Below are 13719 nucleotides of genomic sequence, written 5' to 3' on the forward strand. Positions count from 1 at the left end.
ACTAAATTGGGGTACTCCATTACACCAAATTAGGAAATAAGAAACCTGGAGGCTGGAGGTTGGAAATTCTGAAATTCTGACTCCTCCACTCGAAACAGAATACCCTATGAGACTAGACTTTCAATCCTGGGCCTAGAAAGTTTAGAACGCCTTAAACAAGATCTAAGTATTGCCCACAAGATCATATGCTGCAATGTCTTGCCTGTCGGAGACTACTTCAGCTTCAACCACAACAACACAAGAGCACACAACAGATTTAAAGTTAATATTAACCGCTCCAAACTTGACTGTAAAAAATATGACTTCAGTAACCGAGTTGTCGAAGCGTGGAACTCATTACCGGACTCCATAGTGTCATCCCCAAACCCCCTTAGATTATCTACGGTTGACCTATCCAGATTCCTAAGAGGTCAGTAAGGGGCGAGTACAAGTGCACTAGAGTGCCTTCCGTCCCCTGTCCTATTGCTCTCCTATATCTCCTATACCTTTCTTCTATTCCTATATCTCTTCTTCTATTCTTTCATTGATATGTTCTATTCCTATACCTTCTTTTCTATTATTTCTTAGATATATTTTACTATGAGTATCTCCTCTATAACCTTCATCATGTATTTTATTATGTGTATATAGATATATACCCACTAAAACCCTCATTGTGTATTGGACAAAATAAATAAATAAATAAATAAATAAAATAAAATAAATAAATAAATCCCCCTCCCATGTGATATGAGGAATCCTTTCATTTGTTCTCTTTTACAGGCGTTCAGCGTGATTTCTGTATTTAATACCATGAGGTTTTCAATTGCCACTTTACCATTTTCGGTGAGAGCCATTGCAGAAGCCAGCATCGCCTTAAAAAGGTTGAAGGTAGAAAATGGTGCTTTTGGGTGGGTGGGTGGGGAGAATGATTACAGATACTTTGGGGTATTTACTCAAGTGGCTCCAAAAATAGTTGGTTGCAGAATGCATTTGATTACTATATCATATCATATCTGTTTTGCTGTCAATGTCCCTTAATCTATTATTAAGATGTGAAATGTGAAAATATTTCATGTACTGCACTTGGGTCGTACCCAAGATGACAAAGTTCTAAATTGCCTAAGCCCAGAATTTTGAGTCTGGTGGCCCAAGTCTGGTGGCCCAAGCCGCCCCGAGTCTTCGGAGAGGGGCGGCATACAATTCTAATAAATTATTATTATTTATTAGTAGTATTATTATTATAAGGTATTCTGCTACGAGCAGAGGAGTAGAGGACTCATGAAATATCTCTGGACTTGTTCAATTGTGTTAATGTCCAATATGCAGTGCAGATCCCAGACAGATGAGCTGTATTCAAGAATTGGTCTAGCAAATGTTTTGTACACTCTATTACTAGAGAAAAAGCTAGGTAACATTAGGTTTAACAACTCTTATGCCATATACGGTATACAGTGGTACCTCGACATACGAGTCTAATTCGTTCCAGACCCGAGCTCGTATGTCGATCAACTCGCATCTCGAACGAATGCCTTTAGACTTTGTTTTTCGCGCCGAGATAACTGGAAGCAAGGGATTCTTGCACCACCTAGTGGAAGCTCGGCTCGTATCCTAAATTTGAGGGTGTCGAACAGAAATTTTGCTCGCGTCTCGGCTCGTAACTTGGAATACTTGTATGTGGAGCAGCTCGTACCTAGAGGTACTACTGTATAAGTCTTAAGTGGTATTGCTATGTCTTAGATCAGTGATTTTCAACCTTTTTTGAGCCTCAGCACATTTTTTACATTTACAAAACCATGGGGCACATTGAGGGGGGGGCGGCTAAAAAACGTTTGGACAAAAAAATTCTCTCTTCCTCCCTTTCGCTCTATTTCTCTCTCCCTCTTTCTCTCCCTCTTTTTTTTCTCTCTCTCTCTCCATCCCTCTTTCTTTCTCTCTTCCTTCTTTCCTCTTTTTTGCTCTTTCTCTCTCCCTCCCTACTTCCCTCTATGTCTTTCTCTCTCTCTTGCTTTCTTTCTCTCTCTTTCTCTTTCTTTCTCGTTCTCTTTCTCTCTCTCTTGCTTTCTCTCTCTCTCTCTCTTGCTCTCTCTTGCTTTCTCTCTTGTTCTCTTTCTCTCTCTCTTGCTTTCTTTCTTTCTCTCTCTCTTGCTTTCTCTCTCTCTTGTTCTCTTTCTCTCTCTCTTGCTTTCTTTCTCTCTCTTTCTCTTGTTTTCTTTCTCTCTCTGAGCTTCGCGGCACACCTGACCGTGTCTTGCGGCACACTGGTTGAAAAACACTGTCTTAGATCACATTTTTCTTTCTTTCTTGTAGAAAATTATTACTATGAAAACGCCTTCTGCCTATGTGAGGACCCTGAGGGGCTCTAGGTATGCTGTGGTGCTGAAAGACGTCACCTCGTTTTGGGAAAGTGCTTCTGAGGAACCCCACAAGAAAAGTGGGAAAGAAACACTTCTGAATGGGAAAAAGATGTTCAAATCCTCTTCTAGGGTAGATGTGGTCATTTCTCACTCGCGAATATCAATGCTTGGAAGCGATATTGACCACAGCTTTCTCCTGCGGAATATAAGTTTCATAGTAGAAAAAGTAAGTACAGTAGTCCCTCGCTACTTCGCGGTTCATCTTTTACGGATTCTCTACTTCACGGGTTTTCAAAGGGGGCTTAAATCCTTTGATTTAATTTAATTTAATTTAATTTAATTTAATTTAATTTAATTTAATTTAATTTAATTTAATTTAATTTAATTTAATTTAATTTAATTTAATTTAATTTAATTTAATTTAATTTAATTTAATTTAATTTAATTTAATTTAATTTAATTTAATTTAATTTAATTTAATTTAATTTAATTTAATTTAATTTAATTTAATTATTTAATTTAATTTAATTTAATTTAATTTAATTTAATTTAATTTAATTTAATTTAATTTAATTTAATTTAATTTAATTTAATTTAATTTAATTTAATTTAATTTAATTAATTTAATTGAGCCGGGGTGGCGCAGCAGGTAGAGTGCTGTACTGCAGGCCACTGAAGCTGACTGTAGATCTGATGGTCAGCGGTTCAAATCTCATCACCGGCTCAAGGTTGACTCAGCCTTCCATCCTTCCGAGGTGGGTCAAATGAGGACCCGGATTGTGAATAGGCTGGCTCTGTTAAAAAGTGCTATTGCTAACATGTTGGAAGCTGCCCTGAGTCTAAGGAGAAGGGCGGCATAAAAATTGAATATATAAAATAAATAAATAAATCCATTGAAAATTTTAAATCCATTAAAAATCCATTAAAAATCCCACAGAGTCGAGCTTCTCCAGGTTCCATCAACCAGACAATGTTGCTTGGTGGGGCCTAGGGGAAGGGCCTTCTCTCTAGAGGCCCCAGCCCTCTGGAATCAGCTTCCCCCAGAGATTTAATAATAATAATAATAATAATAATAATAATAATAATAATAATAATAATAATAATTTATTAGATTTGTATGCCTCCCCTCTCCGAAGACTCGGGGCGGCTCACAACAATAATAAAGACAATATAACAGTGAAACAAATCTAATATTAAAAGAAAAAGATATATAAAACCCCAGCAATCACACTTGGCCAAATAAAGTGTTCTAATTGTAAAGTATTCTAATACTACTGCTGTTTGTAAATTATAACTTTTTTCCCATTCCCAGGGCAAAGTTTTGGGGATTAGTGGCAACATTGGAAGTGGAAAGACCTCAATCCTCAAAGCAGTATTAGGACAGGTACGTCAATGTCTACATTTTTTTTTCTCAGTTCAGGGCTCATATAATATTTTACAATATTCTACAGTTGACATGGCTTTTCCCCAGCAATGTCATTTCCCACCTGGGTTGAGAACTATAGGAAAAATTAGAATCGGGTTGACTACAGTTCCTAAACCAACATGGCTCTGTTTGTTTGTTTGTTTTTTTAGTTATTTAATTATTTAGTTATTTATTGGATTTGTATGCCGCCCCTCTCCAAAGACTCGGGGCGGCTAACAACAATAAGAAGACAGCATATAATAATAATCCAATACTAAAAACAATTAAAAACCCATTATAATAAAAACCAAACAGACATACAGACATACCATGCATAAAATTGTAACGGCCTAGGGGGAAAGAGTATCTCAGTTCCTCCATGCCTGGCGGCAGAGGTGGGTTTTAAGTAGCTTACAAAAGGCAAGGAGGGTGGGGGCAATTCTAATCTCTGGGGGGAGTTGGTTCCAGACGGCCGGGGCCGCCACAGAGAAGGCTCTTCCCCTGGGTCCCGCCAAGTGGCATTGTTTGGTTGACGGGACCCGGAGAAGACACACTCTGTGGGACCTAACTGGACGCTGGGATTCGTGCAGCAGTTATTTAGTTATTTAGTTATTTAGTTATTTAGTTATTTAGTTATTTAGTTATTTAGTTATTTAGTTATTTAGTTATTTAGTTATTTAGTTATTTAGTTATTTAGTTATTTAGTTATTTAGTTATTTAGTTATTTAGTTATTTAGTTATTTAGTTATTTAGTTATTTAGTTATTTAGTTATTTAGTTATTTAGTTATTTAGTTATTTAGTTATTTAGTTATTTAGTTATTTAGTTATTTAGTTATTTAGTTATTTAGTTATTTAGTTATTTAGTTATTTAGTTATTTATTTAGTTAGTTAGTTAGTTAGTTAGTCCCCCCCCCCAAAAAACACCCCATAATGAAGGTTACAGAGGATATGCTCATAGTAAAATATAACAATGAAAGGGTAGAATAAAAGATATAGATATAAGATATATCAATGAAAGAGTAGAAAGTAGGATATAGGAATAGAAGAGAGAGAGAGAGAGAGAGAGAGAGAGAGAGAGAGAGAGAGATAGTAATATAGGGGAGATAATTGGATAGGGGATGGGAGGCACTCTGGTGTACTTATGTATGCCCCTTACTGAACTCTTAGGAACCTGGAGAGGTCAACCATGGAAAGTCTAATGGTAAAATGTTGGGGGGATGATACTACAGAGTCCGGTAATGAGTTCCACTCTTCGACAACTCAATTGCTAAAGTCATATTTTTTACAGTCAAGTTTGGAGCGGTTAATATTAAGTTTGAATCTGTTGTGTGCTCTTGTGTTGTCGTGGTTGAAGCTGAAGTAGTCTTTGACAGGCAGGACGTTGCAGCATATGATCTTGTGGGCAATACTTAGATCATGTTTAAGGTGACGTAGCTCTAGGCTTTCTAGATCCAGGATTTTAAGTCTTGATTCGCAGGGTATTCTGTTTCTAATAAATTGGAACTTGGAAGAAGGCCAAGGTTTGGACTCTGGTTGATTTCTCGGATGCTAATCGGAGCTCTGACACAGCCAGTCATTCTTTCTGTCCACTTCAGATGTATCTCTGTCGTGGGAATGTCATGGTGAATGGGACTTTGGCATATGTGTCTCAGCAAGCATGGATATTTCATGGAAACGTCAGGGATAATATACTGTTTGGAGAAGCCTACAACGAACAAAGGTAACTATTAAAAATGAGAAGTGTTTTTAATAGGAAAATGAACACAAGAACAAGGGGGCACACTCTGAGGTTAGTTGGGGGAAAGATGAGAAGTCAGGCGGTAGGAAAAGCAAGTAGGATGCTTGGCTGCATAGCTAAAGGTATAACAAGCAGGAAGAGGGAGATTGTGATCCCCTTATATAGAGTGCTGGTGAGACCACATTTGGAATACTGTGTTCAGTTCTGGAGACCTCACCTACAAAAAGATATTGACAAAATTGAACGGGTCCAAAGACGGGCTACAAGAATGGTGGGAGGTCTTAAGCATAAAACGCATCAGGAAAGACTGAATGAACTCAATCTGTACAGTCTGGAGGACAGAAGGAAAAGGGGGGACATGATCAAAACATTTAAATATGTTAAAGGGTTAAATAAGGTACAAGAGGGAAGTGTTTTTAATAGGAAAGTGAACACAAGAACAAGGGGGCACACTCTAAGGTTAGTTGGGGGAAAGATGAGAAGCAACGTGAGAAAATATTGTTTTACTGAAAGAGTAGTAGATGCTTGGAACAAACTTCCAGCAGACGTGGTTGGTAAATGCACAGGAACTGAATTGAAACATGCCCGGGATAAACATATACCCATACTAAGATAAAATATAGGAAATAGTACAAGGGCAGATTAGATGGACCATGAGGTCTTTTTCTGCCATCAATCTTCTATGTTTCTATGGATCAAAAGGGGGAAAAAGAGAGGAAAAAAAGAAAGAAAGATCTATTCTAACTTAGCAGGAACAAACAAACGAGCCAACACATCTCCCCAGAGCTCATTTTAACACATTTTCAGACTGGCTCCAGGGAATATTATCAACATGTCACGAGCCATTAGATGCTGTAGGGAAGCATTAAGCTTTGCTGAAAGGATATGAAACAGAAAAGCAGCCTTCAGTTCAAATATTACACACAATATCTAAGGCTAAAATAATGGATAAGGCCCGGTTATTTGAGTGCTTTCTTTGCTTGGGTCATTTCCATCTCAGCTGGTTATTGTAAGAGCTCTACACCTTGAAAAAAAATGTTTTCTATTGTTCTGCTGGGCTCTCTGGTAGGAGCCTCCCGAAAATTCAAGGGTACAAATTTCAGACACACACACGTTTGAAAATTCAAAACAATGTTCTTTATCACAAAAGTCAAAATAAACTAAGCACTCTTTTTGTATTGCAAAGAGCACTCGTCCCAAAACAACCGGGTAGTCTGTACAATTTCCCTTAAGCAGTCATTAAGTACTTAGCTAGCAGCTGTGGAGAAACTTCACACCCCTTCTTCTTCCAACGAAGTGAGACACAGACACACACACACACACACACACACGTTGCTCTGCTTTGGTTTCAAAGGCATGAAAAATCAACAAACAAAGTCCAGAAAACAGCAACACACGATTCCTGAAGAACTGCGATCAGATACTCTTCCACAATGGCCAAACCCACATGCTGATATTTATAGCAGCAGCCTTAATTACTGGAGCCCCACCCAACCACAGGTGGCCTCATTTTCTCTTGTAATAATCCTTCAGTTGTTGTCTCCTATGCATCACTCTACGCATGCGTGGATGTGTCATTAATTCTTGTTCAGAATCCAAGGATGATACAGATGATTGATCTCCTCCTGGGCTGTCTGCCAAACTCCCCTCTTCCCTGTCACTCATGCTTCCTTGGTCAGAGGAGACTTCATCGGCAGATTCCATTGGGAGCAAAACAGGCTTGCGGCATGTGGATGTCTCCCCCACATCCACCTGCACATTCCTTGGGGCAGGAGCTGGGCCAGAGCTAACCACAACATCTATGGAAGAGTAAGATAAGAGTAAACATAGCCCACAGTTGCAAAATGGGTGGAACAGGAGTTTTACGAGGGTTCCTTAATACTAAGTAACAGTGATACCTCAAAACAACGCATATGCACCAAATTTGCCCACCATTCCTGCCTAAAAATAACCAAGCAGATATCCAACTTTCTCCCAGAAACTCCTCCATTTTTCTATATATGCCCATCCTGCTCACCAAAACTAGACAACTTTATTGCTATGTCTGACAGGATCCATACTTTAGAAGGAGCCACAAAAACTCAACAAACAACCATAGAAACCATTGAAACAAAATTAGAAGCACAACTACTGGCATGCCTAGAACCACATTTTACATCTTTAGAAAAAAAATACAAGCACAGAAAAATGAAAACCCAACAAACCAAATACCTAGCACCACTCAACAACCACCACCTCAAACAGTATCTCAACCACAATCACAAGGACCTATCAATAGTGATGGGTGAACCCAACGGTGTTCGGGTTCAGGAAGTTCGGACGAACTTTACGCAAAATTTGGCCAAACGCTAACCGAACCCAAACTCGAACCTGAACGGGGAATCCCTCCCACAAAGAGATTCCAGGGGCGGAGCTTTGATGTCACTGGCAGGTTGCTAAGGACGCCAAGGTGATCATTTCCTGGATTCCTGCCAGTGACATCAAAGCCCCACCCCCAGAATCTCTTTATGGGAGGGATTCCCCAGCTCCTTCAAAGGGAGGTCTTCACGTAAAAATAAACATGTTTATTTTTATGAAAAAGGACGCCGCAGCGGCGCTGCAAGCAAAGGGCAGTCCTTTCATGTAAAAATAAACATGTTTATTTTTACATGAAAGGACCGCCCTTTCCTTGCAGCGCCGCTTCGGTGTCCTTTTTCTCGTAAAAATAACAATGTTTATTTTTACGTGAAAGGACCGCCCTTTGCTTGCAGCGCTGCTGCACGTCCTTTTTCGTAAAAATAACAATGTTTATTTTTACGTGAAGACCTCCCTTTGAAGGAGCTGGGAAATACCTCCCACAAAGAGATTCCGGGGGCGGAGCTTTGACGTCACTGGCAGGTTGCTAAGGACGCCAAGGTGATCACTTCCTGGATTCCATGGAATCCAGGAAATGATCCCCTTGGTGTCCTTAGCAACCTGCCAGTGACGTCAAAGCTCTGAATGCCGAACATGACCCCGAACTTTTCCCGAAGTTTCAAAAAAATTCGAGTTCGTGTTTGGCATACCGAACACCGCAAAATTCGGTATGGACCCGAATTGTGTGAGTTCGGTTCGCCCATCACTACCTATCAACTCAACCACTGACATCTCCCGACACCATAATGTTTTTGGACTAGAAGGAAACAACGAGTCTGACATCACCAAAGTACGCAACAGCAGCCACCATCATCATACACAAACCATTACACCCGACTAACTCATTGAAGTTTCCAGAGATGGCCCTGAGCACAAAAATAACAACCGGTCAATGGTCCCCCCCCCCCGATTCTGCAGAGTGATTTGTAAAAACAAGACCAGCAAACGGAAATTTATCTACCCTATAAACTCCATTGCTAGAAACAATACCAATCAAAACAAACTTTGATCTAGACTGGATCTATCTCTATTACAACACACCCGCTCCTGTGAACTCCATGCGGTTCTAGATCTATTCTAAGCAAAACAAATTTATACATAGAATACCATGCTGACTGCATCAGAAACAAGACCCACAATCCATCCCACAACATCATCCAACTCACCATCCCCCAACAACAAAGCTACATCCCACACACCAAGACTACGTAAGCACGCCCCCTACTTCCTGTTGTGGTTAGCTCTGGCCCAGCTCCTGCCCCAAGGACTGTGGATGTGGGGGGAGGCATCCACATGCCTCAGGCCTGTTTTGCTCCTGGTGGAATCTGCTGATGAAGGCTCCTCTGACCAAGAAGACATGAGTGACACGGAGGAGGAGAGTGTGGCAGACAGCTCAGAAGGAGATCAATTATCTAGCTCCTCCTTGGATTCAGAACAAGAGTTAATGATACAGCCACACATGCGGAGAGCGATGCATAGGCAGCAACAACTGAGAGATTATTATCAAAGAAAATGAGGCCACCCGTGGTTGGATGGGGCTGTGGAAATTATTGAGCCTGCTATAAATAGCAGCCTGTGGGATTGCCCATTGTGGAGGATTCTCTGATCATTGTGTTTTGTGCCTGCCTTGCTGACTTCGATCTTTGTGTGCTGATTTCCCCCCGCTTTGAAACTAAACCAGAGCAAAGTGTGTTTCACTTTGTGAAAGAAGAAGGACTGTGAATTGCCTCCCAGCTGCAAGCTAAGTATCTCAGAACTGATAAGGGACTTGTACAAATTACCAGTTTGTTTGGAGGCGAGTGCTCTTGGCTATACAAAAAAGAGTGCTTCGTTTATTTGAATTTTCGGTATAAAGAACATTGTTTTGAATTTTCAAACGTGTGTATGTCTGAAATTTGTATCTATAAATTTTCGGGAGGATTCTACCAGAGAGCTCGACAGAACACTTCCTCAATGCAATCCAATACTAATCTCAAATGCAAACTAATCAATGCAAGAGGCGTAGTTAATAAAATGCCTGAATTCCTCCCACTACTAAGCACCAACAGCTTCCCTATTATTTTTGTCTGTGAAACATGGCTAAACTAACATGCCCCCCTTTGTTTCAGCTGGAAAAGGGTAGCGAGTCATGAGGCAACCAGCATCAACAGGTTCTAGTTTGCCCGTTGCGTACCAAACAAATGACGAGTACTAGGATAAAATTTTATTTTCAAGAATGCATTGAGTACCAAATTGGATGAGTTTTAATGCAGTTGAGTATGAAGGTACCTTTGTATCAGGCTATAAAGTTGATGCTGGGAAAATTGTACTTTCAAACTTGCAAGGTTCTGCCAGTCAGGTCCCACAGAGTTGGCCTTCTCCAGGTCCCGTCAGCCAGACAATGTCGTTTGGCAGGGCCTAGGGGAAGAGCCTTCTCTGTGACGGCCCCGGCCCTATGAAATGAGCTCCCCTTGGAGATCTATACTGCTTCCACTCCCTGCCTTCTGTAAACATTTAAATACCCACTTCTGCCAGCAGGCTTGGGGCCATTGAAATTTTAACACCTTGCCCCACCCAATGAATCAATGTGTGATGGATGATGAATGAATGTATTATTAACTTTTAATTATGAGGATTTTAATGTGTGATAGATTTCTACATGCTGTGAACCGCCTTAAGTCCCAGGAGAAGGGCGGCATAGAAATCAAATAGATAAGTAAGTAAGTAAGTAAGTAAGTAAGTAAGTAAGTAAGTAAGTAAGTAAGTAAGTAAGTAAGTAAGTAAGTAAGTAGGCAGGTAGGTAGGTAGGTAGGTAGGTAGATAGATAAATAGATAAATAGATAAATAAATAGATAAATAGATAGATAAATAGATAAATAGATAAATAGATAAATAGATAAATAGATAAATAGATAAATAGATAAATAGATAAATAGATAAATAGATAATGCAGACTTACAATAAAATAGGATTAGGTTATTTGTTCATTGTTCTTGACTGGTCTGGCTGCTAAGGCTGAGACTGAGTCAAGAGTAGAGAACTGGCAATACTCAACATTGAAGGAATCTCCTTCAACAGTAATCACAATGTTGCAACAAGGCTCATTTATAGAAATGAGAAATATGCAGAGATTCATAGCTTGCAGTTCAGTTCCATTTTAATGTTTTAGGTATAATCACATCATCAACATTTGCAGTCTCAAGACAGACATGGAACGTTTATCCTACGGAGATATGACTGAAGTAAGTATAATGTGTGTTTATTTAATTTAAGGATGCTAAATTAAACCGCCAACTTACTGTTTGCTTATTTTGTGTATTGGTATCTTGTTTCGTGGCAACCTATTTTGAGATACCCCCTGATTTTATACATGTGATAAGTCAGTGAGGTATGATGGATGGAGAAAGAATGATTGACTTCAAATCACCTACTGGGCCTCTTGGTCAATTGGTTAATTAATGACAGCATTATTAGAGGTCAGTAAGGGGCGTGCATAAGTGCACCAGTGTGCCTTCCGTCCCCTGTCCAATTGTCTCTCCTTATCTCGTTTATCTTTTCTTCCTTTCTAATATGTTCACCTATACTTTTATATCTTTTCTTCTATTCTTTTCTTTACTTATATTATTACATATCTTTCTCTTCAATGTGTATTACGTATTGGACTAACTAACTAACTAACTAACTAACTAACTAACTAACTAAATAAATAATATTTGATTTTACAAGAAAGAAAAATGCATCACTGGGCCTGAAGCCAACTGGCCAGACAAGCCTTAGATATTCTTCCTACTATGAAAGGTATAAAACTCCAACATTAATTCATGTTAAGCATCTTCAGGAGTTACATGAGATTTGTGAAAAAGGGATACAAATGGGTTTGCTATATTTTGCGAGGAAGATTTAGGGGTGACATGAGTCTGATTTCGGAGCTGCTACAAATATAGATTGACTTCCAGAACATATTGGCTTAGTCATAGCTTGTTGGCTAAGCCCTAATATGTTGTGCACAAGGTAGTAAGCCACAAAGCATGGCTAATGTACCCCTGGCTTCTAATAACACAGTAGGCTAATGTAAACTGGGATTTCATCCTGCTTGTTGTGCGAACTCATCTGTCAGCCTATCAGTAACAGATAGGCCAAGATATTATCGTGGTTCGTTTTGATGTGTTTCATAAACCCTGCATTTGTCATAACGTATTGAGCCTAAATTGAGCCACAGTCTGTTTTTATCACCAAAGGGATTATTGGATCGGAAGGAGGGGGCGGTTGCTTTAAATATTCCTGTTTTATTATCTGAGCACTCTGCGGTATTTTCCTGGAAGTGACTGGAATACAAACAGGGTTGAGCTCAGGAGGGGGCTGAGAATGGATCTATTCTAACAAGATTTGGCATTTTGTCCCTCCAAGCTATCTTGTCAGTTTACATTTTCATTCTCGGCACTCTGCCTTGCAACGTGACCCAACTATGGGACTCATAGTTGTGAAGCACTTTTGTCCTGGCTACCCTGCTCAACGTCTGTGGATGTTGAGAAAATGGCATTATGGCCACATTGGAATTCTTAAAGTGCTGCTGTTCATTTCCACGTTTCTGACGCACTGATAGATGCCCAGGAGGGAAAAAAAATCTTGAACATATCTTTTTAGGCATTCCCTGTAAAGACATACAGTGGTACCTCTACCTAAGAACGCCTCTACTTAGGAACTTTTCTAGATAAGAACCGGGTGTTCAAGATTTTTTTGCCTCTTCTCAAGAACCATTTTGCACTTACAAACCCGAGCCTCCAAAACTGTAACCGGAAAAGGCAGGGAGAAGCCTCCGTGGGGCCTCTCTAGGAATCCCCTGGGAGGAAACAGGGCCAGAAAAGGCAGGGAAAAGCCTCCGTGGGGCCTCTCTGGGAATCTCCTGGGAGGAAACAGGGCCAGAAAAGGCAGGGAGAAGCCTCCGTGGGGTCTCTTTAGGAATCTCCTGGGAGGAAACATGGCCGGAAAAAGCAGGGAGAAGCCTCCATGGGACCTCCCTAGGAATCTCCTGGGAGGAAACAGGGCCAGAAAAGGCAGGGAGAAGCCTCCGTGGGGCCTCTCTGGGAATCTCCTGGGAGGAAACAGGGCCTCCACCCTCCCTGTGGTTTCCCCAATTGCACACATTACTCGTTAAATACATTACAAAATATCTTTCCTCTACTTCACGGAAATTCATTTTTCACGGGTGGTCTTGGAATGCATCCCCCACGAAAAACGAGGGATCACTGTATTTGGTTTTGATTGACGTATCCCTTCTGTTTTTCTTTAAAGATAGGAGAAGGGGGTGTGACCCTTTCTGGAGGTCAGAGGCAGAGAATCAGTTTGGCTCGTGCTGTGTATGCAAACCGAGATATTTATTTATTGGATGACCCTTTGTCGGCGGTGGATGCTCAAGTTGGAAAGTCTATTTTTCAAGAATGCATTAAGAAAGCTCTGAAAGAGAAAACCATCCTTCTGGTATCTCATCAGCTGCAGGTAAAACAAATTGCTGAAAGAAATGTGTTGAGGGAATTATTTGCCATCATTCTGCTAAATAGATAATTCCCTCAACACTGTCAAACTGTTTACTAAGTCTGCACTACTATTGTTCTTCTTATTGTTCCCATCCCCATCTCCTCCCACTAATGACTGTATGACTGCAACCTTGTGTGCGCCGAGTCCTATTGGAGTTGAGCGGCATATAAATTTTATAAATAAATATAAATAAATTAACAAAGATGTATGTATGTATGTAGGTAGGTAGGTATGTGTATACACATACATGCATGCATATATGTTCTGTCGGGGTTCTCTGGTAGAATCCTCCCAAAAATTCACAGGTACAAATTTCAGACACACACACTTT

At 40.1% G+C, this 13719-nt stretch overlaps 1 protein-coding gene across 1 annotated transcript in view; it reads left to right on the forward strand.

Annotated features, from left to right (window-relative positions):
- LOC139172477 (ATP-binding cassette sub-family C member 12-like) overlaps positions 1-13719 on the forward strand; it is an 82184-nt gene that overhangs the window by 16920 nt on the left and 51545 nt on the right. The window contains exons 8-13 of the mRNA XM_070761625.1: positions 763-870; positions 2290-2562; positions 3649-3720; positions 5338-5462; positions 11023-11095; positions 13146-13349. Coding sequence (XP_070617726.1) covers positions 763-870; positions 2290-2562; positions 3649-3720; positions 5338-5462; positions 11023-11095; positions 13146-13349 — 855 coding nt within the window. The remainder of the gene's footprint in view (positions 1-762; positions 871-2289; positions 2563-3648; positions 3721-5337; positions 5463-11022; positions 11096-13145; positions 13350-13719) is intronic.

The sequence above is a fragment of the Erythrolamprus reginae genome, chromosome 9, assembly GCF_031021105.1.
Source record: "Erythrolamprus reginae isolate rEryReg1 chromosome 9, rEryReg1.hap1, whole genome shotgun sequence".
Taxonomy (NCBI): Eukaryota; Metazoa; Chordata; class Lepidosauria; order Squamata; family Dipsadidae; genus Erythrolamprus; species Erythrolamprus reginae.